This window comes from Gavia stellata, chromosome 2 (genome assembly GCF_030936135.1).
Source record: "Gavia stellata isolate bGavSte3 chromosome 2, bGavSte3.hap2, whole genome shotgun sequence".
Classification (NCBI taxonomy): Eukaryota; Metazoa; Chordata; class Aves; order Gaviiformes; family Gaviidae; genus Gavia; species Gavia stellata.
Genome location: NC_082595.1, coordinates 74,617,169 through 74,644,231, shown reverse-complemented (window position 1 = coordinate 74,644,231; position 27,063 = coordinate 74,617,169). Strand labels below are relative to the sequence as shown.

The 27,063-nt window shown below is 39.3% G+C and overlaps 1 protein-coding gene across 2 annotated transcripts in view; it reads right to left on the bottom strand.

The window, feature by feature from the left end:
* Positions 1-27,063, bottom strand: part of UBE3D (ubiquitin protein ligase E3D) — a 99,732-nt gene that overhangs the window by 22,452 nt on the left and 50,217 nt on the right. For both annotated transcript variants that reach the window (XM_059835505.1, XM_059835506.1), the window contains exon 9: positions 26,017-26,155. In XM_059835505.1, coding sequence (XP_059691488.1) covers positions 26,017-26,155 — 139 coding nt within the window. The remainder of the gene's footprint in view (positions 1-26,016; positions 26,156-27,063) is intronic.

Below are 27,063 nucleotides of genomic sequence, written 5' to 3'. Positions count from 1 at the left end.
AGGAACCACTAGCCTGTGCTCATAGCAGCAGAACTTCACACCACTAGGCTGGTAAGTCTTAAATACTTTACTACGGAAAACAAACCATTTCAAACAAAAATGTCACTAGAGGATACGAGTCCCTTGAAAAGGTCACTAAAACAATACTACTATATTACAGATTGACTGAACAGATACAGTTGGACATGACAAGTTTCAAATATTTAATCAAATAAGAAGCTAAAATCTAGGGTCTGTATAAGAGCCTTCATGACTATCACTATCATGCTTGAATTCCAATGGAGACAGAAACTAAAACATATCTGGAATACTCTCACAGCCAAACACGGCAGCACTGTGCTGCACAGGACTGTATGGTGACGGCAATAATGAACTCAACAGAAGCACAGATTGTGGAACTATGTTAGCCTGACAAGCTAAAACCCTGCAAATTGGGTTGATGAATAAGGATATGTGGAATGGCGGCTTTGCAATCTGACCCACTAACCCCTATGGCCTCAGATTTGGGTGTGGAGGAGAGGACATTTTGCAAAGGACTCTTACCTCATTCACTCCACAGGAGGTCAAAGTCATCTTTAGCATATGTATCTGCAAGGAATTTCCCATCTCAAAGAGAAGTTGTTTCAAGCTGCTCTAAGGTCTTACAGGAAACATGTTTTTGGTCAATGCTACACTATCACAGAAGCAGAGGAACACAGGTGGCAACAAAAGCTGGGGAGAACTTGGCTTCAGTAGACCTATCATCTAAACAGCAAAATTCCCCAGCACTTCTAGGAGAGGGCTGGGGAAAGGCAAGTCCTCTCCTGTACAGTGTGAAAGATGCTGTAGATCTGTGGGCTTTCCAGTCTTCATTGCAGGAAGAAACTTACTAGGAGAACGTCACTCTGATAAATCCCTTTCTTCTTCTGTCCAAGCTAGGGAAGATATAAAATATAACCAAAACAACCAAGCAGAAAGAGAATTAGATTCCTTTCATTCAGTTGCTAGTGGAATTAATTGTAACCAAAGCAATGATTTATTTTTTTAAATATGATTTCTCGATCTGGTAATGCCCCTTCAGTGTTTACAAAATAAACCCATCTATAAATCATCATGCATTCTTTCAACTAATCCTTCCTAAAAGTATTAATTTCTTATAAGAATGAAGCTGGGTTTGAAATGTGACAGAGATAAATGAGAAAAAGCAAGACATTCCTCCGAAGTCCCAGGCTGTGCACATGCACCGCAAGCTATCTCTTTGCTAAGTTAACAGTTGCATGCTGAAGCTTGCCCAAGCTTTAGAGGGAAAACTATAAGCAGCTGCAAAAACAGTAGAAAATAAATCTCTGCATGTTTTTATTTTATATGAAGACAACCAATTTTTTTTTTTTTTATTTTAGATCAAGTAGTTCTTTGTGTGAAAAAAGGAAAACCTTTTTTTGGGTTGTTTTTTTTCAGGTTAAGTTGAGAATGCTATTAATCTTTTGTTTCTTTACATCTAGATACAAGAAGGCCCAAAACTTCATGGCTTTATTTTGTCTTTTGCCAAGCCTTCTTCATTAACCTATACTACTTTTATTTCCACTGCAGACGTTACTTCTTGTGGTACCCATCATTAAGACAAGCACAGAAACAGCAGTATTATTTACCTTTGTTAGTCTTAAATACAGTTTCTCTCTTGAATGCAAACCACAGTGGGGGATGGAACTTAGCACTAATGTTGCATTGCAATTACTGATCCAAAGCAAACCAGGCTACAAAACCCATAGAATTCAGGATTTTCTTAGCCAACACCAGCTGATGTTTGGTTTTTACTGTAGTAATTACCACACCGAACTGCACACTGATCAGGCAATCCAAGCAGCACATATTTTTCTACATCAAGTGGTTTTAAACTGCTGTAGAAAAGACATTTGTTTAAGCACATACATATATGAGCAGTTGGGGGACACAGGTTAACCTAAAACAAACAAGGCACTGCAAGCTGCTGTGTCAATTTACAGCATGCTAGCTACATCCTAAAGCTAGAGACACATGAAGAAATTAATCCTTGGCACACCAAACTGGAACGTATGATGCAGCTCCTAAAAACTTTTTAGCCTTGCCGAAAGGTGTTGCACAAGGCTGAATTAGAGAAGCTCATGTTTGCCACCCTTTCAAAGACCTGCACTCCAACGCACAGCTCGCCGTTTCACACTTCGACACACACAGCCTGCTGTCACAGCAGGATTTGCTTCGGGCTGATCTCCTGAAAGTCATGTCAGTCTGAGGCTCTGTTGTGTTTTTGCAGTTCTCCTACCACTAGATTTCTTTTCTTTGCACTCTTGGGAATCTGTTTCAACTGACCAGCATCAAACAATACCCAAGCACGAATGTATCTTCCCCAGAAAGGGGAAGGAGTGACTCACTGCTTCTGCTGTAGTATCCAGCAACTGTACCTCTCCCATTATTTTAGCAATGAGGAAAAGAATGAAAAAAGCCCTGAACCAGGCACTATGTATAGTCTGGTGTCTTTTAGAAGAAAGGTCTAGATAGAGATATATGGATTTATTTTGTTGACCATGAAGCAAGTAAGCGGTACCTAGTACCAGAGGGAATAAATGGGGCCAACTAAGCGGCAACATAATCTCTCTTCAACAGTTATCATCAAATCACTGCTCTCAAACGTAAGCTGATAAGGTATGGTGCATGTCAGGTGTGAGATCAGAGATCAGTCAGCACACTATGCACTTATTTTTTTTGATGAGACACTGGCTTACCCAGATGTGCAATGTTCTGGTCATTTGCATGTCTGCTGCTCTCAATTAGATGCTCTTTGGTGGTATTCTCTGCAACATAATTTATGAAGCGTCCTATCTCAGCAAAATACCCTGTTAGTGTATTCCAATCCTATTATGACTTAAAGAGAGGGAAGCACTAACAAGTATGAAAGAGAAGCACTGGGTTTAGGTCTTTACTACACAATAATGTGCTCAGCTGGATTCTAAGCTGGCAAGTGTCTCCTTCCTTCCTCTCCTTCTCCTGTCCCTTTAGCCATGAAGTATTGCAGCAAACTCTAAAACAGGAAGGTGACTTTCAAGTGCTGCATCATATAAACCAGAAAAATGAATAATACAGTCTTCTATTACCAGCTTATTTTTCCAGCCTAAATGATCCCTTCACCATAAACTAACGTTTTCTCTATTATTCCCTAATATTGAGCCATTCACCACATTAACTGAAATCTTCTTTCTCCTATTTTTAACCACTACCCCTAACATTTTTCTCCTTACACCAATCAATCCTTCTCCCCTAAACCCACACAATACACCTTCAGTCATGATTTACCTCCAGCCTGTGCTATGGCTCATATACTACAGTAGAAGACAAAGTCCCCACACAGTCTTGCTCTCACTGTTTCCCTAGGAAAAGCAAGATTAATACAAAAATAATTATTTGTTTCCCAGCTGCATCAGCAGGTAAAATCTGCAAGCCAGAATCCCCTTCAGGGCCTGGCTGGAGATGCCTGTTTCTTGCTTGTGTTTCGTTGTCTCCCCCGCCCCCTCCCCCTCCCTTAATTGGAGGAAAAAATAGCAGGCTAAGATTATTTCAATTTTAGAAGCAACACGGTGGAAAGCTAGAAAGAACAAGGAACTGAAATGGAAACATAAGGAGGAAGGAGGAGAAAGCAGTATCTCTTGCTAGAAACTGAAGCGTAGACAAGCATTCACACTAAATAAAACAGATACATAATTGGTGTGGTGCATTATCAAGGCTATCATACAAGTACCAACTAAAAAAATGATTCGGGTTTCCCCCATGCTCTCCACAACTCTCAGTGTAATAGCAATACAGTTATCTGCAGGATTCAGCACTGGCAAGACACCAGAGCCATTCGATATTAATGTTGTAGGTCAATGCATTTTTGAATTTTAATTTAATGAAAATCAATCTTTCTCTCTTTGTCCAAATTTAGCTACCTGTTAAGAGTCTGTTCGAGGCCAGTCGAAGATAACCTTCACATCTCTTACACCAAGATGCTATAGAAAACCCAACAGACAGGTAAAAGTGACACGAGATACTACAGAGCAGCACCAGAGGTCACCTGCTCTGTCTTCAAACTCACTGTCAGGAAAAGCTGTATTAAAAACTATTGTGGTGAAGTGCTTTAAAACCAAAGAGGCAACAAAGAAACAAGCCAACCACGCTACCTGCTGATGGTCTGGCAGGAGAAGTTCCAGTTTATTTTTGCTTTTGTCTCCAAACTGTGTTTCATTTATATTCAAAAAGAAAATCTGTCAAAAACTGAAAGCTAAGAAATGGTTTATTGTCTTCATTTCCTGCAATGTTTTAGAGTTAGTGATGCCACAGAAACTGGTACACAGATGTAAACTGGGTTTGTAAGAGCCTCCCTTAGCAAATGCTATACAAGCAGAGCACACGGTGACATCATGTTGAAACTGCTGCGATATCTTGTCACAAACGCAATGTTGCCACAGTGTAAGACATGGCCATGTCCTGTGTGCGCATCCATTTCTGAATATACCAAACCCTGAAGTACCTGAAGTACCTTTTGAATATACCAAACCCTGAAGTACCTGAAGTACCTTTTGAAATACCAAGAAGATGTGGGGAGGTGGCAGAGGGAGCATGACACAGAATGGATGCATTACAGAACAACAGAAATAAATGGTATCTTTTAATGAGAGGTGTTTGGTTACGTGCTCACATTTATATGCAATTAATATGGTCCAAACAGTCGATCTACTGTAACTCAAAAGAATGAGATAGAGGAGGTTAAAGGAGAATGTGGCACTGTTAAGTAACACTTTGAAACGAGATAGTTTGAACAGGTGTCTTCATTGGGTTATCTTTTGAAAACTTTATGGAAAAAAGCAAGTTTGAAAAATTAGCTGCTTAAATTCTCTCTTTCCTTCCTGGCAGTTAGAACTGGAATGAGAATAAATGCCTACCTGCATAAGTGATGAGGATTGATTTTTTTTTGTGTATATGAACGGGTATTTAAGTATCAACTACTATTTTATTTTTAACACCTTATTGGGACTACTGCATTCCTACCAGAGTTCAGCTTTTGGCAAGAGATTAGGATTGAGTTAAAATGGAAACAGGTGTTCGGAAGATGATATGGCTGTAATAAAAGCGCTAACCAAGAAGATGAAGGGAAAAATAATTTAAATGTGGCATTCATGTGAAATAGAGAGACACACAAAAGAAAACGCAAAATCACAACAACTAAGGGATATTTAGGAAAACGTCTTTGCCTACTGTGATTCATTCCCAGGGGGACAGTCTGAGCAGGGCTGACCTTTGGTCCCAGGTCATCTTGTTCTTGTACAATCTCATGATGCCTGCTAAAAGGCCAGGCATTCAATAAACAACAGTTTCACTACTTAATGCTGGTTGGGTAATAAAAAATTTTCAAAGCCTCAAAAGGATGTAGGAGTTTAAGGCCAGTATCAGTGAGATTTGACCTCTAAGATACCTACAGCCTACATCAAACTGATTTTTATTTCTAGGGATCAAGCACATTTTGCCAGCTGCAGTCAGAAACCAGCCGTTTCAAAGCTCAAACTCATGAAAACAGATGTTTTCTCAGCAAAAAGAAGAGTTACTGAGCTTGAGGCTTCATAAAAAAATACAATATTCACCATTTTTAGAGTATCTTTCCCTCGACAATAGGATAATTGAAGATAAAAGCTTTCAAATGTTTTTTTGAAAGCAGACTGTGCTCAAACTCCAATCCTGAAAGTTAAACCTGTTCGCATCAAGATGTACTATTAATTTCATACAATAGTAAAAGTAAATAAAGCAATGATTTTTAAAAGCAAAGGTTTATGGGGGGGAAGGTTTTGCAAGATGTATGGTGTTTATTATTACTTTGTTTATTGCCATATTCCATGATGCTTTCTTATAAGAGTAGGACATAATGTACAAACTAAATAAAATTTAACTACAGAGATACAGGCAAGACTCTCCGTGCGTAGCATGGGTCCTCAGCTGTGGGAACTCCCAGCACAGTTGACTCTCAAAAGTCAAAAGTTAGGCTGAGAATATTGTAAGAAACTAAAACGGTTGTCTGAAATATATTGAAGTCCCTTATGTCTTTTACTATGAAAAAGCTTTCCTGTGGCCTGTGGAACAACTGACTGAAGAATGTAGTAATGTAATTTCTGCAAGCTAGATGTCTATTTTGCTTGTATTAAATTATTTTTGCATTTTAAGAAGTTTTAATACCATTATCTTTGACTTCAATACATTTAAGGTGCATCCTTTCTAAGTGTTTCTTGTCAGTAGTCACCCATGAGAGAATCAGTCTATTAAATCAGCAAGACAGTAAGGAAGGTTTTAAAATGACTGACGACAGAGGACTATCTCTTTGAAAATAATATTGAAGAAAACAGTTTTGACCTGAGACAAATTCACATGTCCTTTTGATTCTAATGACTTCATCAACAAGTACATGGTTATTCAGAAGCTGAACTTGGCCCTGTATCATTGATTCTGCACACACTTTTGAACAGCTCTGAGCAGCTCCATTTAACTCAGTTGTCCAAGAGAGGCAATTATTCATGTGGCGAAGTGCTTATGGGACTCAAATCTGGACTCATAAATAGCTTATGGATTCCTGCCCCTGACAGGCATCAGACAGCTCTAAATACTTACTCCCTATTGGGACAGAATTGGAAAATTTTGATGAATGCATCAGTTAATGGTAATTTCTGAAGTCACTGGAAGAAAACAAATTGGCCTTCCAAAAGCAAGAGTTGTACAAGGAACCAAAGAGATTTTAAGATGGAGCCTGACTAATTGATGACACATGACATGTTATCTGCCATATCAGGGGACTAAATTTAATGAAACACATTCCACGTGGTCCTAGCTACAAATCACAGAATCACTAAGGTTGGAAAAGCCCTGTAAGATCATCAAGTCCAACCATCAACTAACACCACCATGCCCACTAAACCATGTCCCACAATGCCTCATCCACACGTTCCTTGAACACCTCCAGTGATGGTGACTCCACCACCTCCCTGGGCAGCCTGTTCCAGTGCTTCACCAGTCTCTCAGTAAAGAACTTTTTCCTAATATCGAACCTAAACCTCCCCTGGCACAACTTGAGGCCATTTCCTCTTGTCCCGTCACTCATCACTTGGGAGAAGAGACCAACACCCACCTCTCTGCAACCCCCTTTCAGGTAATTGTAGAGAGCGATGAGGTCTCCCCTCAGCCTCCTCTTCTCCAGACTGAACAACCCCAGTTCCCTCAGCCGCTCCTCATAAGACTTGTGCTCCAGACCCCTCACCAGCTTCGTCGCCCTTCTCTGGACACGCTCCAGCACCTCCATGTCCTTCTTGTAGTGAGGGGCCCAAAACTGAACACAGCATTCGAGGTGCGGCCTCACCAGTGCTGAGTACAGGGGCACGATCACCTCCCTACTCCTGCTGGCCACACTATTTCTGATACAGGCCAGGATGCCGTTCGCCTTCTTGGCCACCTGGGCACACTGCTGGCTCACCTTCAGCCGGCTGTCAATCAACACCCCCAGGTCCTTTTCTGCGGCGGAGCTTTCCAGCCACTTGTCCCCAAGCCCATAGTGTTGCATGGGGTTGTTGTGACCCAAGTGCAGGACCCGGCACTTGGCCGTGTTGAACCTCATACAATTGGCCTGGGCCCATCGATCCAGCCTGTCCAGATCCCTCTGCAGAGCCTTCCGACCCTCGAGCAGATCAACACTCCCTCCCAACTTGGTGTCATCTGCAAACTTGCTGAGGGTGAACTCGATCCCCTCATCCAGCACCAATTACTGCAAGTCTGTGGGGTAAAAACTGATTACAAAAGCTAGGACAAACATCTGACAGCACAGAATCCAGAGCTAAACCCTTTCTGAAAGAGTCTTTTCAACAGATTCCCATCCCAGCCTGTCAACAGAGCAGCAACAGTGGGAAATGGAAGTTAATGCTCTGCAAGCAGAGGTCAGATGCACCCCACTCTCTCTGGCACCGGGATGGTAACCTCCACTGCAGGGGCATGACTGACCTAGCATCACCAGAAGATTCTGAGTCTCAGAACCCTGACGTTCCTCCTCTCAGTAAACTACCACTATCAGAAACAGGAAAAAAAAATTAGGCATTTAAGTAATTCAAAACCAAACCCCTCATTCCAAGCACACCCTTGTTTTCTCACCAGATGAAATGTCAAAGATTATACAAAGACCCTAGTAGTCTTCACTAATGTATTTCCCCAGAGAAGTATGCATTTCTTTGGTGGCAGTTTAAGCAACAAGCAAATGCTCTTGCAAACTTCCCCCCCTGCTGTGTTGGCACAACTGCATAGTCACTGGATGATGCAGAAGGAGCAGAGGGAAGAGACAAGGTGACATGAACAAGAGGCCAGGGGAGATGGAAGGGCTACATTAAACCAGATCAAATAGGTTGCTGCTGAATATAAAACTACCACCCTCGATACCACAGCAATGGCAGCTAATGTACAGGCCATTAAAATAGTCAAAATAAAGCTATAGGCAATGTCACGTGAATGAACACTGAACAGACACGGTACTAAAATGTCTGGAAATACACTCTGAATGCCGTGTGTCCTGTAGAAGCTTTTCATGTCATTCAGGCTTATCCAAAGAAGTCACATAAGCAACACAGAAGGCAGCTTTCTCTATTATATCATATTCTGTTACTTTTGGAAGTTATTTTCATGTCTGATTTATCATGGAAAATATGGGTAAATGATCCCATTTGTCTTTCCTGATCTCCAAGTGACACTGCCTAGAAATCCTGGACCTTTGCTCTCTCCAAAGATCTCTGTTATTTCTTCTAAACTGTGAGGAAGAGTTCACATCCTTCAAGATGTGAAATGTCAAAAAAGAAAAGCAAAAAACCCAGAAAAACCTCAAGCATTTACATACATTTAATCACAACCTCCAAACCCATCTCCCAAGAAAACCCTCAGAGGGTTGGATTTACGAAGTTCAGTGCAGGTTCATCTATGCAATGGTGCACCCTCTCTTCTTCCATCACTCTTATTTATTATCAAGTAAGAACGTAACAGCTCTGAAACTTAGGGCTGTGTGTCCATCATCTACCACAGCATATACTTGCATTGTGATGGAACCAAAGGCCTCAACAAGAAAGAAATTACTGTAAGCAATAGCCATCTCCCTTCACAGACAAATTATGCAGCTCACAAATGAACCGCTCCTCCAGTATTCATCTTCTGCAGCCTCTCTTTCCTGTCCACTTTTGCCATGCTTTGATTCAAATTTGAAAATAATCTCCTTGGATCATGCACCGTGCTTTTAATTTTTCAGCCAAGTGGTATGCACAGCTTTTGTCTGTAATAGTAACAGATTGCCCAAGGACACAAACAATGAGTCATGAAAGGAGTCTGGATTTCCTGGCTCTTAATTCGATGCTCAGACAAGGCCTCTTGAGTTTCCAATTTTCGGGGGCTGGCAGGTGAGGGGGAAGAGAAGAGAAGAGAAAGGAAGGAAAAAAAGATGGAGAGAGTCTTTTTTAGATAAGCAAAATAGACAACCAGAAAAAAACCTGCACGAGCTCTTTCTCTTCTCAGCTTCAGATGACTGATGTAACAGTAATCGCAAAATCTGCTGAAGAGCTTAAATCTGGTTTTAAAAACATGTAATGGATAGAACAGAAAAAAAATATTAATGGACAGCAAAAAGACACAAAAAATTGATGTTTCTTAAAGCAGAAACAAAATAATCAGTTTGCTCAACAAGCCTGGAAACCAAAGAGAAAGGAATTTACATGCTTTCATGGCAAGGGGATGTGGGAAGCTTGCTCCCAAATGGGAGGGTGGGTAGCAGCATTAGCATATGCCCACCCCAGAACTGTGAAAAAATCTGGGGGTTGCGAACATGCAAGTACACTTGAAGACACTTCAAAAACACTCGGTGTGTTACACTAGTCTGTTTAACTTAGGAAGCCAGTTTCCTCAAGACCACCTATAATTAGCAAGAGATGAGGAACATTCAAGAGACAAATATAGGCCATGCAGAGGTGATGTATCAGCAGCCTGAAAATAATTAATATCCATCCTAATAATGCCACGTACTCCAAAAGACTGTGCAACAGTTTACAAGACCCATAATGTCACAAAGGAACAGGAAAATAATTTTTCATCGCCACAAAAGTAGGGCACCCATCATATTCTGAAAAGGGATCCAAGCAAAAAAACAAACGTATTTTGAGACAAGTTGTACTCATTTATCACTGCAAAGCACAGCTCACACGTGGGCTTTGGCAACACTCTGGCTAACTGGCTGAAATGAGACCCATTTAAAAATAAAATGTTAAAAGATGGGTGCCAGTAAAAGACATTAACCACAATTACACCTATATGCGTACATGTATGGGATATTTAGGGACTGCTTGTCTCAGTGGGCTGGGATAACGAGATTATTTAGAGACTACTGCCTCAGAATACAGGTAACACAAAGTCCATGCATTTTGTTACTAACTGTATTACAGCAACAGCAAAAAGTCTTGCTGTATTCATGACAAGTATTTGCACTCCTAACCTAACCCTCACTGAAGAGATCTAAAGCAACATCTAACAGGTACAGTGAACCCTACATTGCAGGAATGGAGATGGCTTCTTTGGGTCCCTACTCACTCTAATTAAATGATTAACTGCAATGACAGTCATAATCACGAGCAGCGAACTCTTTTAGCAGAGGATGAGAACCAAGTGAGCCAGGAGGTGGTTCTCTCCAGATTCTCAGTGAGACACAAGCAGTAAGTAGCGCAGCATTAGCCTGTACGTCGCCAGGGGCCCTGCTGACAAAGGACACGGAAAGGCCAAGGTACTCAATGCCCTCTTTGCCTCAGTCTTTGGTGGTATGACCAGCCTGCAGGAATCGCAGGCTCCTGAGAGCAGTGGGCAAGTCTAGAACAAGAAGACTTACCCTTGCTGAAGGAGGACCAGGTTATGGAACACTTGAAGTGGACACACATGCGCATCAGGAAAAGTGTTGCTTGCTAGTTGAGGGAGGTGATCCTTCACCTCAGCTCAGCACTGGTAAGGTCACATCTGGAGTGCTGGGTCCAGGTCTGGGCTCCCCAGTACAAGAAAGATATGGACTTACTGAAGCGAAGTAAGGGCTAACAAAGGGCTAACAAGGGGCCATGAAGATGACTGAGGCATTGGAGCATCTTTCATATGAGGAGAGGGTGAAAGCTGGGACTGTTCAGCCTGGAGAAGAGAAGGGCCAGGGGGATCATATCAATGTGTATGAACACCTGATGGGAGTGAGTGAAGATGAGAGAGCCAGACTCTTCCTAGTAGTGCCCGCTAACAGGACAAGAGGCAATGAACACAAATTAAAGAGTGTGAAATTCCTTCCGAACACAGGAAAATACTTTTTTACTATAAGGATGGTAGAACACTGGCACAAGTTACCCAGGGAGGTTGTGGAGTCTCCATCCTCAGAGATATTTAAAACCCAACTGGACGTGGTCCCAGGCAACCTGCTCTAGCTGACAGTGCTTTAGGACGAGATGATACCAAGAAGACACTTCCAACCTCCATGACTCTGTGACTCTGTAAATACACTTCTGTTGCATGCATTTTTGAAGTGAACAAACTCATTTACAAAGATTGGTCGTTAAGGCATCCTTCAAGACAAATAGTTCCAAAGTTTTGTAAAACCTTCAAACCAGACTTTTTCCACTCTGGTCTTTTTTGGGGGATTTAGATGCAGTGCAAATTTCAATTTCTCTCTTCAGTTTGTTCCCTAAGCTTCCTTTTATATATCAACTTCTTTCATTCACTTGAAAGATACTTCAGTCAAATAGTGGACAGAAAATATTTCTGAATTAAAGATTATCTTGCAGTTTTGGTTGACTTGCCTTCTCCTCCCCTCCTCCTTCACACCCTCTTTTCTTTATATTACAATATAGTATGAATCTGTCCCTCAGCGCATAATTTCACGCAATCCATATTATTCTCTTCAAGATTCTTTTTTCCCCCTCTTTTTCTTTGGCTGTTTTGCAGCCATTGAATACTTTCCAGTTTCAGATGAAAATAACAATTAGGTTTTACTATTATGAGACCTTTTCTTGTACTGATAAAAATCTTATTATTCAAAACAAAGCTAGCACAATTTCTTTAACAATGAGATTTTCATGTTCCTGTTTTATCTTCTTTTTAGAAAACATTAATGACCTTCAAGGACAATAAATTTTCTGGCTTCTTTCTTTCTATTCTTTTTCTTATTTTTTTTAATCCAATTTTACCATCAAGGACAAGTATATATGAGCAAATTAGACACTGGAGTCATAGCTCCCTTGAGGTATCATTCTGAATTATTGAAGTATAATTATTACAGTGCATTGGTCTGCTCCAAGACTTCCAAAATACTGTTCAAAACTCCTTCCTTAGAGCAAGGCCACTAAAAAAATACGCTGTTAAAACCTAATTACCTGCATTATAAAAAAAAAATTTAGCACTTCACAAAATTCAATTAATGAAAAAGAGCATACATTAGTAGAAATGTAGACAGATGATAATCAAGAACATAGTTAGAAATGTGCAAGATCCAGATCTGAGGATTATAGCATGACCTTAAGGTCTGAAAGAAATAACCTGAAGTTGCTCAAAATTTTATCAGCTTTGTAAGACAAACAGCAAGAACTAGCAAAGACTGAAACCAGGCACTTAACATTTCTGCATGAAAACCTTTAATTCAATTGTCCTGAGTTAGTGAAAAAAAGAAAACTGAAAAAATGTTTGCCTCAGTCTTTAAAAACAATCTTCTCCTGGGCTTTTCACACTAAAACCCTTACAGTTTGACAGACAATTTGAACAGATATTTTTTATTCACTTTGAACATTTGCCACATTTCACTCATTTTGTATCCTGAATTTAAGCATTTTATACAAAATCCTATTGTACTGCATAGACAAATAAACTCAAAAAAGACTAATCCCTAAATGGATTTTGATCCCCAAAACCTTTATATTCCTTAGTAAGCCAAATTAAATGAGCATGGTTGTTTGCATGTGCAAGGATTACTTTTATAATGTGACTGATCCTACCTACCTTTAATTATTTAAAATAATTAATTTTCCTTTAGCTGACTTTTTAAAATAGGCTTTCTAGTCTTTAAATCTCAGACATCATTCCAAACACCTCATTTTTCACATTATGTACGTTTTACGCAGTCATAGATACATATCCACTGTTACACAAAGTCCAAGTAAAGAAAAAAAAATGCTTTGCACTGTTCCCTTTGTTTTGTTTCTCTGGTTGATCTTCTCTCTGTCTCTTTAGAAGACAGACAGACTAAAAGACAGAAGGAAAGAAAAGTACAGACCTTGAACACCAGGAGTAAAATTAAATTAGCTAACTGCTAGAAGCATGAAGCATTAATGAAATAGAACTAGAGCATTCTCCCCTTATGAGGAACATTTACTCAGTGTTAATTAAATTCTTTTATTCAAAATCTATACTTACCCAAGCGTAAAAATATTACATCATATCAATAACTGCAGAGTGTAAGCAAGTACTACACTATAAGCATCTTTTTCCCCATCTAGTGGAGTGAAGCCTTTAAATCATTTATACTGTTTGAAGTCTTCAAAGAAATGACAAAAAATAACAGAAAACCCTCTGCATGAACCAGCCGCCACAGTTATTAATTCACTTGTCTGACAAATAGCTATCAGAGACTAGCTCCAAGCATTTGCTTGCAAAGTTCACATGCAATACTGTTAATGAGGAACATTCAGAGTCTGCAATAATTATTTCTGTACAATATATCCAGCTGGCTGGTTTATTCATTTGCAGTCCAGTTCTGCACCACTGAAGCCAAAGAGAGTTTTGACATTAACTTCAATAGGTTCAGGTCCTTGCCTACAATGTTGAGCTATCATCACAAATGCTTCAGGTGCATTTCTATAATAAGACACAAACTAATTAAAGCTGCAACTACTAAGGGACCCCCTCTAGCATTTTTAAGCTTACAGGATGAGAAACAGGCTCCTAAATCTTCAGGTGGATACCCTAAGTAGATTGACTGACTTTCAAAACCACTCAGTATTTGTTCATTGGAATGAGAACTCTAGGTAATTGAAAGTACCGGCAATTTTTATTGGAATGGCCAAAAACGGACTGGCAAGTCACTTTTGCATAAACAGAGCAGCATGTGAGACTAAGATAATGTCTTTACATGAAATTCTCTTTCCTGTGACTTGCATCTTCTTCAAGATGATTATCTTGTTGTAAAAAAATACTATGGATTGTTTTGAGAATTATTTTAGAAGATTTAATCAAGCACTCAGCTGTTTTGTAAATTATCTGAATGTAGGTTGGGAAAGGAGTATAATCCAACAGTGACATTTTCAGGTGTTAGGATTTGCCCTTTAGTAAGTATCAGTACTTTAACCAGTATCAGTACTGTTGTAAAAGAGCTGCACTTAACTTCTGCTTTGTTTTGTATTAGGAATGCATGCTTTGCCTTGACAGGAAAGGCTGACATAAAATGATCAGCTAATAAGTGTCATGAGGGTTTTCTTCAGCTTCTCGGCTACACTTAAAAATATGTAAACAGCATCTCACTTCTGACAGTTCATTTTAACTAAATCACAGGAGCACAGTAATTTCCAGGTGGAATTGGAGCTCTGCTTCATCTAAGTCGGGTGTTGTGTTTACAACCTTGTTGCTACAGCCCTCAGAAGATGGTCCAAAAACCAGGCAAATGGGAGAATGGTCTCCTCGCAAACTCCTCACACAGGAGTGGCTAAAAAAAAGATGTAGAACAAGATTCAGTAGTTCTTTCAAAATCGATGTTAGCATTAAGCCATATAGCTCACCATTTCTTATTCGCATACATCAAAATTCCATTTCGTTTCAAATCTTGTCAAATTTTGGCCTCATCAGTATCCTCGCTCCTCCTAGGAGAGTTCAGAGCAGCAGTACACTACTGGAGCAGTGGAGTACTTCTCAAATTCCAGTTCTCCAATAGCATCAGCACTTGAGCAGAGAAAACTTTATCTGAAATTTGTATTTACTTATACAGTTAAATTTCAGTCCCTGAGGATTTATTAGCTATTTGGGATGTCACATGGATTTAATTTTACTTGTTGTTGAATTTCTTCTCAAAGAATTCTAGGGTGAACATTTCAAACCAAAGAAAAATTCTTAACCTTGTTCATCGGTACCAGGATTAAGTCCAGTTTTTAGAAAGAACACTACACGAGAGGGCAATGACAGGTAGAAAATAAAGAGTAGAAGAGGCAAGTAAAAGCTTACAGAACAGAATACAGTAAGTTTTACAGACAGTATTTAGTCACATTTTAAATATCACCTTAAAATAGAAAAAGCAGTCACTTAATGGAATACATCCCCAGGATAACCATGCAGAATAGACACTTCTGATTAATAGAAGGATGTAAAGCACTGCTGTTCCCCTCCCAGCTTCAGTTTTTCCACCTTACCTGAAAAGAGGCAAATACAATTAGATAACTGTAAGTACTAAAAGTTAGTTTCTAACCAGTGAAAAGGCGTAAGAGAATTCAAGGCTGTCTGCTCATAAATGGTACAGAAGCAAAGTAAATTCATATCTAATAGAAATGAGAAAGTAACATGGAAACTCATCAGTGCAGAAAACCCAAAGTGGTCAACAAATAAGAAAACAAGGCAGTCCTAGAATTTAATTTCTGAAAAGCTGGCAGATGATGAATGGAATAGACTTTGTAAGAAAACATGAAAGAGTAAGCAGCAAGCTCTCTGGTGAGTTAAAAAAGAAATGTCTTAGCTAGTCAACCCCCATTACAGCATGATAGGCATTTTTTTTGATTCAGTGGGACATCTACATATGAAAATAGAAAATGTGTTAAAGACTGGAGCATCAACAGCAAGAAAAACTTCTATCTAGAACTGAATTATGCAGGCAAATAATTATTGATGAGAACCACAACTAGGGTCAGTGGTACTAGTCACAGAAAGTGAGAACATCTGAACAGTACAATGCTCAGTCATTTTCATGATCATATTTAGGAATGCCAGGCGTTGTGAAAGAACTTGGAAGTGGACTGAGCAGCCAAAATAGTCAGTAAGATTAAAATAACTTCTTCACTTGTACAAGTTTTCAGGAAAGATCCTTTTTCATGTAGCCAAGGTGCTTAATACCAATTTTTCCTTCTGTTTTCCTTATAAAATTCAAGCTCACTAAAAGCAACAGAAGGAATATAGCTCCCTGATCTGTTTCATCAATTCACAATGCCACAGCTCACAAAAATAATGAAAACTGGGAACTGGCATTTTAAAATAGTCTTTCTCTATAGACTATGCTTTTATAGTTTACATTAGTGATATGGGAATAATATTTTTTTTTCCATAAGGCAGAATCACTTCATATTCTACTTGTCAAGCTGCCAGGAGACAGATAAAGAAACATTAACCAGAACACCTGGCAGAAGTCCAAATAACAATCACATTCTGCCCACCCAATACTCCCTGTGATCTCACTCCGCTACGGCATCTTCAGATTCCTGCAAGTTTTTCTACATACTGTTAAATGGTTGTCAGGTTTCAACCTCAAGGCATAACAGCTTTCTGTTGAAGGCTAAAGGGTCTCCTTATTTCAGTAGGTTGTGTTAATGCTTACGTGCCCTTTCGCCCTTCTCTTTCGTATTCTAAACCTTATTTTAGGAGCACTATAAAATGCGTATGCTGAGATACCTCCTCACACATCCATGTGTAGAACAGCTTCCTTTAATTCAAAAGTAGTGGAGCTATAGTACAAACGAACATTCATACAACTGATCTTTTTTACTGGTCAAAGCAGCAAGCAACTTAGAGACAATGGAAAATAATCCTGCCCTCTTTATGGTCAGTCAGAACTGTGCTGGTGTATGTCAATGGGAACAGCACCAGCCTACTGAAAGAGTAGCTGGTCCATCTTGTCTCTTACACTTCCCTTCAGGTCTTTCACTGCCTCTGGACAGACAGTGATCTGACCTGTTTCCCCACATCATGTTTCTGCCCATTCAAGCTTTCGTAAAATCCAAACCCAAAGTTTTCTTCCTTAACAAGCAAGCACTTTCAAGAACTACCCTTTGCCATCAGCTACCACCCCCAGATCAAAGGCCTGTGATTCAAGCACAGAGATTTAGAGCACACTGCTCTCTTCACTGACATTGCAACAGAATGATGGACTTCTACTTCTTAGGGAAGGCAAACTGTATGTTTCTCACTGGAGGCATTACTTCACCAAAAGATCCATTCCAGACTCATTTTCAACTGACAATAAAAAAAGGAGAACTTAAGAACCCTCTTCCTCTTTGTCCACCGTGTACTTTATCATAGTCAAGTCATTGATTCAATTATGCTCTGGCTTTGCAGACTTCTGTATATTTGTCCATTTGTCTCCTTGAAGACATCATTACCGTTTCCAACTCCTTAACACATAACACTCTTGAGCTGCTCTGAGTGCCTTGGCAAGCTGCCCCATCTGCTAATACAATGCTAGAATTCAGTGACAGCCTCCTTCAGGATCCCTCAAAATTTTGTAATCTGTGATAACATCATACCTATTCCAGCCTACAGCTGAAATCTAATAGGGTTGAATCCATCTATTTTTAAAGCACCTGTAAACCCACTAATATAAATACATGTTTTTTCTGCAGAGCTTTCTGGACTTCATAAGCAGCTTCAAAGCTTCCATCCAGACTCTTAATGGAAATGAACAGCATCGTATTTTGTGTTCAAAAAATGTGTAGATGTGGCACTTCGGGACATGGTTTAGTGGGCATGGTGGTGTTGCGTTGATGGTTGGACTTGATGATCTTAAAGGTCTTTTCCAACCTTAATGATTCTGTGATTCCATGATTCTGTAGCTTTCCATAACAACACCCATTCACAAAGCACACAGCATAACAACATGAAACTTTAAGGAAAAATTTCCATTATAGAATCATTGCTATCCAATGACTCAGTATTATTTTCAAAGCAACAGCTGGCTATCTAGCTCTATGAAGCTGAAAACCACATTTCTGTACCTTCTTGACTAGGAGATTGAAACTTACTCCTCACATAAGTCAATCTATTAATTATGACCTGGATGGAGCAAAGATTAACTTAAAGTAACCAAGGTTTTGGAGGGAAGTAGCCCTAAAGAGATAAATTACCTACACACCATGTCAAACAGGTACAGCATTATTTGGTTGTGCATAGGGCTAAATATTTCTTTTGAGCAGAGCCTGTTTCTCAGTCACAAAGGCAACAGCCTCAGTTAATACACAGAAACAGATGTTCTAAAAGTGTATCAGGCCTCCCATAAGACTCTTCTTTACGTATATATTCAGGTACATAAAATACGTGTATTTGTCTGGTCTGTTTCCATAACACACTCACAGTGTGGTGCCTGTTGATAAAGAACACAAACTCTCAGTTTGTGTTTAATAGTACGTTGCAGACACAAGTACTGGATAATTAGGATGTAACAGCTACACTTTTAGATTTCAAAATGACTTGGGAAAAGCAGAATGTTCACAATAGAAGCAAACAGGAAATAAAACGAGTGGTATCAATCAGGCATTTTCATTCCTAATTAGTTCTGTCTTCACCCCTTTCAAGCGGTTGATAACTTGGGCTATACCAGACTATCTAAACTGGATTTCTGCAATCAATTGTACATTCATGTCTAAATGGTAAGTGATATATTTGAGCATGTTTTCTAAGAAAACTGCTATGAAATGTATTACCAGATGCTGATGTTACAGGTGGCTGTTGCCAGATTCTAGGCAGAGGGAATTGCACGCAAGTGAGTTGATTCCTCTAGCAGATCTTCCCTCTCAAGCAGCAGGGGACTGTATTTCCAGAGGAGGCACTTGCCTGTGTGCTATATGTACGCTGCTTCTCACTGGGAGCTCATGTGGTTTTTTGTAATTAAATCTAATTCTGTTTAGGATATGCCCAGGTTCACTCTCTCTGATTTCTTCTCTATTGGAGAACTGTCTTGGAAGAAAAGAAGCATTTAACTCTTCTGAGAAACTGATGACAAATTTTGAATCTCAGTTCAGGACCACTGCTGTCAAGTTCCTGACTCACCAACACTGAGCACTGAAGTAATCATAAAATTTTGTGCTTCCACAAATAAGCTCAGCCTGCATTTTTCCCATTCATAGATTCCGTTTAGGTTTACATGTGCTAGATTTTGTTCTGTTTCAGGCCAATATTAAAATGGGCAGCTCCTTTCCGTTAGAGGAAATGTAGCCATGCCACATATTAGATAAGTGAGATAATACCTTCCCATCAGCGTCTCCAAAGCAGCACCAGATACCACAAAACCATAGCCTAGAAATGAGAGGCTGTACTGCAGATATGGATGAGTCATATATGGGACACATAAGGAGGTATAGGACATTGCTCAATATGCTCCTGCATATGCAGAGCCAAACAGTTCTCAGCTAGGAGACGTTATGTTTTAATATAATTTATGCACAATCAGTAGTATGAAACATTTTTGGTACAGGTTCAACAAAGACTTCAAAATACTAATTATAGTTCAAGAAAAAACTGTTCCATTTCAGCTTAAAGTCCTGAGAGCTAACATTAAAAGAAGTGAGTAGTCTTAATGTTCAAGAAATACAACTGAACACTCTAGAGATACTTTAAAAAAAGATAGCTTACAGTGAACACTGAGTAAGATAACCTGAGTGGCATAATAAAAATCAACTTAATGAAGGATAATTCTGTAGCAGACAAGAAAAACAAGGCAATAGCCTCTTAATAGAACCTAGAAATCATTCTGCAAAGAAGTATTCAGATTTGTCTTTGAAACACTCTCTTAATATCGCTTGCTGTTGTCAGCATTTGCTCAATACCGTTTTATAACTTCTTTCCTAATTATTCTGTAGTATTTCAACAGATTTATTATGGCTTTTAGTAAATGCAGACAAACACAAACAAAACTCCCAAATATACATACACACCTTATAACTTCTTTTATTTTAAAGTCAGTGAAAATATTTGTATGCATATTTTAAAAAGCTACATCTGCTTTCCAAGGACTACATAAGGCTTGGGTACTTACTTGCTATTTAAAACAAATTGTTTGAAATCAAACTTAAAAACTCCCACATAATCAACACAATAAAACAGAAAATTAATCCATCCTATGTCATCCTGGCAACCTGAGTTAGTCAAAACTAGAAAAAGCACATAGCAGGCACTTTTATCCTAATCTGCAAAAAAATAAAAATCAAAACACCTTTAGTTTAGGGGAAATAAGAGCAGCCTAAAGAGGCTGACACTAACTACACTTGATTTCCTCACTGTAGTTTACATTTTGTAAAACCGGTCAGTTAAGGGAAACAAAAATGACTGTATTTCAACAGAGACGCCAATGTACTTGCAGTGGTTTCTCCATATTACTGTCGACGTTCATTCAGAAGTTTCAGAGACCTAAGCAGCCCGCAAGCTTCAGAGAAGTAGTAAAAAAAGCCTAATTGTCAAAAAGAATCCTACAGTATATATGAACTCATCAGTTGTCTGCAAAATATTACAGAATATACATATTCAAATCTATAATTCATTTTGTGGAAGATCCTCAGTAAGCAAGTAATACAAATTTTAAAAAATGTTTAAAAAGATAATAAGCTATTTTACTGCATAAATGGACTTACTTATTTTTCCTGTCTGGGATAGTTTAACAAAAGACACAGTATTTTGAAAGTCATTCCTTCCCTCCTGATATTTTCATTTCTTGTATCACCATTTCCCAAATCATTTTGAACCAGAGTAGTTCTTTGTTCTGTCTTTGCTGCTGTTTTGACAGTGCTCCGAAGGAGTGGAGTCCAACTTAAAAGAATCTGTGCAACTTCTCCAGCTCCAAATGCCCGGAACAGAACAAAAGGAGGAGCTGAGCTGAGCAGATTTTTCTAAATTTTACTCAGCTATTTGCTTCAGAAAGGATTGTCAGAAAACACAGGTGCATCTGCAAGTGTCCTCTACCTTCAGCTGACTTCTTTTTGCAATAAACAAGTTTAAAAGTGCTTTATATAGGTGTACACACACACAAAAAAGTATCAATATTAAAAAACACTGAATATCAAGACACGCTTTACTTCAGACCATGTGTAGACCTGAGAGACAGCAGTAATTTTGTATTTTGCCTTCCATGAGTCTTTGGAGTACTTTTGATACTCATGTACTAGAGACATTAATCTATAATGAACACTGTATGTATGTATAATGAATTCTTATGTTTTCTCAGCAACTTGATACTTTATATCTCTAAACCTGCACTTTATTAAAAGACTAAACAATAGAGAACTTGAAGGCTGCTCTATGAGAAACTTTTTTTTTCCTTTTTTTGGAAGCAAAGTAACTGCAAATGACTTTTTCGTTCAAAGACACCTCTAGGAATGCTGACTGCAACAACAGAATGAATACTTTCTGTTTTTTCTTAAACACTGGCTCTACTTCTCTTAACCAAAGCAGACAGTGTGCTGATAAGCTACCAGTGGCATTGGGTGCAGCACCAAGGAATATCAAGGGCTATTTCAAATGAAATTTTGAAACTGCTTGGCAGTTCTTAATCACAATCTTCTTTCAATTTCATGCAACTGTAAAAATAAAACTAAAACCGTGATCTATTTAACTCTGAGAACTCCTGTTACAGCCTGTGGCCTTATGAATAGTGCCTTGATACGGGAAGTAAAATGCCTGGTTTCCCACAATAACAGCAGTGAGAGAGAATGTGCTGAACAGCCCCATATATCATCATAAGAATTCAATATCCAGGACGTTTTCTGTTCACAGTGTTTGAATTCAGAGAAAGATGAGATAAGGTTAGCAAAACACAGCAGAGATTACTTGTCACTTTAAAGCATCTCCCCACGTTAACTGTTCTGTGTTGTAGGCTCTAAAGTACCAACACATCCTCCCAGACTGCGCTGAGAAGTAGCAGCTGAACAGTTCAGTGATAAAGTACACGATAACTCAAGTGGGTGCTAGCTACAAGTGCTTGCAAGTATTAAGAATATTACACAAAGTCAAGCCCAACTGTTCCTAAAGCAAAGGGCTGACAGCTCAGGTGGGCAGAGAGCCAGACAGATCAAGAGCGTAATAAGGTAACACAACTTTCTGTACAGTGTAACGGAGCTGAACAGAGCGGCAAAACAATGCTCAGAGCAAAAGCAAGATAAGAAATTTTTTAATCTTTTCTAGTAGCCAACTCCTCTCTCCCTTCTTACTGCTTTCTGCATCGTTCTAGGATAAATATCAAGCGCCTCAGTCAATTCTATTCCCTTGATGCAAGACATCCTCAGTATGGGTGAGGGATTACAAGCCTGGGAAGGTGCAAGTCAGGGCTGCAAATCCATGTTCTCCAGCAAACCTGGAGGCAGCCACCAACCAGCAAGAATTTGTCTATCCACTTAGGTCTCTCAAGAGCTTCCAGGCTCAGGCTTGCTAAGATTTAACTCTCTACAGTCCACCAGAACAATATCAGTGTAACTGCACAGGTAAAATTAGAGATGAGCCAAGGACAATCTAGCAACTAGGATCCACAGCCTGGGAAGCTTAAAAGCTGGCTGCACTGAGCACCAACCCTCTTAAACTCAGCAGAGAGCTATATCACATAGTCCGCTGCTGCTCCTCTCCTCCAGGCTGCTCCAGCGATGTAAATCACACTGAAAGATCTTCACAGGGTCAAAACAGAATTGAAAAGTGGTTTCAAATATTATGTTACTAAGCAGTAGCACACCGTTGGAAAAGAAAATGTAATTTATGTCTCAGCACAGATACGGAGTCTGCTAAGCTAGTCCCAGGGAGCACTTCTAGAGCGCAAAGCAGAACAGAGTTTATTACAGAGATGATTAGCAACTAATCATATTTCCTTCATGTGCTTTTTACAGCCTAAACATCATCCAATGCATACGTATACCAACTAAAATTTTGGCTTGTCAACACTGCAATGTTGTAATATAATAGAGAGAGGGTAAATACAGTCTCAAGCAACGCAGAGGTATGGCTGAGATAATTTTTGTCTACCTAATTACAAACAATTAGATGTTTTAAAGCTATACTGATATGATCGCGGGAGTTAAACTGTAACTTTTAGATCACTACATATACAGCTGCCTGTTAGATGCATTTTAAAATACTGTATCGGAACATAAAAATGCACCAGTCGAAACTGGCGGTCCATTTAGCGCCACAGTGGGATCACTTAGATCTACCTCCACAGTTTAGATCCCAACAGTGGGATCACTTACAAAGGGAGAAAACTCTGGCACTTTCTGGGGTTGTTTCCCCTTCTAACTCCCCCAGCACTCAGATGCCAGCATTCTGCTGCGAGACCCTGGCCTGCTGTAGAACAAGACTGCCACGTGTGGATAACAGGAAATTCTGCGATTGTTTTCAGTTCAAATACAAGGATTAATGTAATGTAGAATTAATTTTTTTTTTCTAGACCACTGCAGGTCTACCACAAAAGAAAACAAAACTAATTTTTGTCATTCTGCCATTGCTCCATTAAGACACATGAAATACCCGTCTTCAATTAGTGTCCTTTTATTATTCCCTGTTTGACTCACAGTCCTCAGTATTTTGGATGCAGAGGGATCTTACACTCAGGCAATAGCACAATTTAACATAATTATTCAGCCTTTCCGCAGATCTTGCCAACTTTTTCCAAGAAAAATACCGAAAAACTAGGACATATAATTCTAATATTTGCTGTAGAGAAAGTGAACATGAGTACAAAGAAGCAAGCCAGAAAAAAACCTGATAAGGCTGACAGCCCATTGTAAAGCATCAGTGAAAAGCTTGGGCAAACTTTCCTTCTGCTTCATGGATTCACAAACTGAGATCCAAACAAGGTTCGCAAGGACAAAAATAAACAAAACAGTATTTTCCTGGACAGTGTTTGCCCTCCAGGACAACCACTTGGTGATACTGACTGTCTGGTAAGGAGAGTGAAAGCTGGAGCCGTAAGTTTATCAGAACAGCCATTTTCCTTTCCTCCCACTTGGCAAAATAGAACATTATCTTAGCAGAGCAGGTTTCAGAACCTGGGCTTTTCAAAAACTATGCATTTTTGCCTTTTGTGTTGCTATGAAAGCACAGACACTGGGAATCAGCTCAAAATATAGTATCTTCAGCCTGAAACTGTGTTCACAACCAAGACTGGATGTTGTCACATCACCTACTGTGCACACAGGCAGGCGAACTGGTATCTGCGCAGGCCAGTGCCGGAAGATGCCGTCCCCCACAATACTTCAGTTCAGCAAAGCGCTGCGATGTTTGCTTTCAGGGGTTCCACCGAACTTTGAGTTTGAAAGGCCACAGTCAGAAGGTCTCCAGGGGATGCACGGGGCCTTCCCACCCCACGGCTGACATAACCCTACCCCTGACTTGCTTCCAGGCCATCCATGGCATGCCTCTAGGGCAACAGTTCATTTCCAGAGACAGCCTCACAAAGCTACAGTGACCCAGGAGCAACCAAGCACAATCACGGAGAGTCTGACAACGAGAAGTCTGGTGTTTTGTGTACTCGGAGGTAAAAACCCTTCCTGAGTTTACTTATTCGTGTCTGCACCAGTTGACAGCCGTTTACCACTTCCTATCTCTACCCAGGTATACAAATCAAGGGAAATCCTAAATGCACAACCTGGGACGGAGTATGCACGGAAACAAGACAGGACATGCAGCCTCAGCATACAAGAAGAGACTCCTATTTAACCTATCACAGGTAAAGCAGAGAAGACTTTACCACAGATTACTGGCAACATAGTGGACAAGGAATACATCCTCTTGGATTAGACAACCAAAATGTTCACTCTTAATGGGTAACTAGTACTGGCCAATCCTTGAAACTTGTAATTTTTACGATCTCACTCTGCCGGCACCCAGGAGATTCTTCAATTTTATGGCCTCCAAATGTACAACCCAGTAACAATTCTGACCTTGGGTATTAAAATATCATGTTGAAACAATGGATGTCTGCTGCTGTAACCGAGAGTTCCCTGTACACAGATTCCATTACCAAGCTCAGAAGATGCAAAGGGAGCAGGCAATGCACATGCATACTTATTTTCTAACATCTAGATGGGTTTTCAGCAGTTGTACATCACTGTAACTCTATTAAAATAAATTACCTGATTTTGGTTCATGACTATGTTCTTTCTGGCTCCAAAATTATACAATAAGATTATTTTTCCATAAACATAACTCAGGAACACTAATTAAATGCACCTTAACTACAAACTGGGAGTATGGACAGATAGAAGCTACCAGATTTCATGCTATAAACTGTTTAGGACACTCAGTCCCACTAAGATAATGATTCTTCTATAGCTGTCAAACCAAACACAGATTCAGGTATGCTTTCTGCTCAACAGCTGGTTACTTTAGATTTGCATCAATACACAACTGATGGACTACATAACTACAAAGGAAGACAGAAGCATTGTAAAAAGGTTGAGTTGACATCGTATCATCGCAAATTGAAACATTTGTGTATTTCATTTGTAAAAATAGTACGCCTTCAGACACATGATAAATACAAATCACAATTTAACATGCCTGCAACAATGTTTTCTTAGGAAAATTTCTGTGACAGCTGAGAACTTTAGCAGCAACATACAGAAGAAGACTGGACAAAACTGTGAATGCTTCACTCCTAATTTTACAGGTTTTCACCACTGGAAATCTTTATTTTTAGCTGAGGATTTTATTTTTCTTTTGAAGCCAAGAAGGTTTTATACAATGATTCTAGCGCTACTCCAGTCTAAGTTTGATGAAAATTCTTTAAACATCTAATGTAATTTAAACAGTGATTCACTGTTTAAAAATCCAGTGATATTGCCTGCCTTCAATACAATTGAAAGAAACTGAGCACTACAAGTTCTCCATTGCTATATTTAATATAATGGAGAGTCATGCAACTACAGAGGATAAACCTTTATTCTGAAAGGGTTTATGGGCCCAAGCAATCTCTTTTTTTCCTAGAAATAACACCTTTTTACTGAAATAGCAGCTGCTCCTTACCTGAAAAGAGTTCATGCATCGAAGTGAAGGTGGCAGAGAGGCAGTACTCAAACCCAGTATCAGCAGTAATTCCAAACATGTTTCTGATGGAAACTTTAAAGGATGAACTCCAATATCATTTTCCCATGCATCAGCAAGGCTATAAAGTTAAAAAAAAAAAAAAATTAATTCTCTTAAAAATGTATCTAAACCCCAAGTTTCAAAGAAATATTAGAATGTGTCATAGTATTGTGATAAAAGATTCTCTTCACATTTTCCCTGTAAAAGTCACAGATAAGTGTGTTTTACCAGAAATATAAGGTGAATAAGAATACCTAGCATACATTACAGCAATCCGCTCATGTTTCTAATTAAAAGTCTGAGTATTTCTGAACCAAATCGCAACTGCCATTGGCAATTTCCCATCATATAGTGTTTTTACATATAGAGTATTCTACATAGAACATAATGCCTCCCCATTTTATTTTGTTTCTAGTAAGAAAAAATGTCCTTTCGCTTCGGAAAAGACAGGAGGTCAGGTGTGATTTTCAAAGTTGGTATTTATGATGCTCTCGCTGGAACCTTACTAACAGTCTATACCAAGCAAAAACTCCATCCCAGTTCATTTTATACAGCTTTCTGCTTTAGATGATCTTAAAAGAATTAAGATTTCTAGTGCTAGTCAGTAAAAACAACGTTCTAAAAGCAAATTCCTATAAACTGTTCCTGCTACCACATGCTGAAGAACAAGATTAGTTCAACAAGATTAACTCAAAACACAAGAACGTTCCACTTCCTATTGTTCAGGCTTGTTTCTTCCTTAATGCACAAACTGTCAGACTGACCAGTGATCCAGTTAGTTTAATAATTTCATCTGAGCAGCTAGTATCAGATACTCCAGAGCAAGACGGACGCCAATTATTCTCAGCAGATCTGAGAGCATCACTTTGGAAGACAATGTTTGCTACCCTTCCATGTCCAAGACTTCATGATTTCAATAAATAATTTTAGCATCAGCTTTCACTTTTTAATTCCTCCAGCTCTTCTGGAAATAGACTACCCTGACTG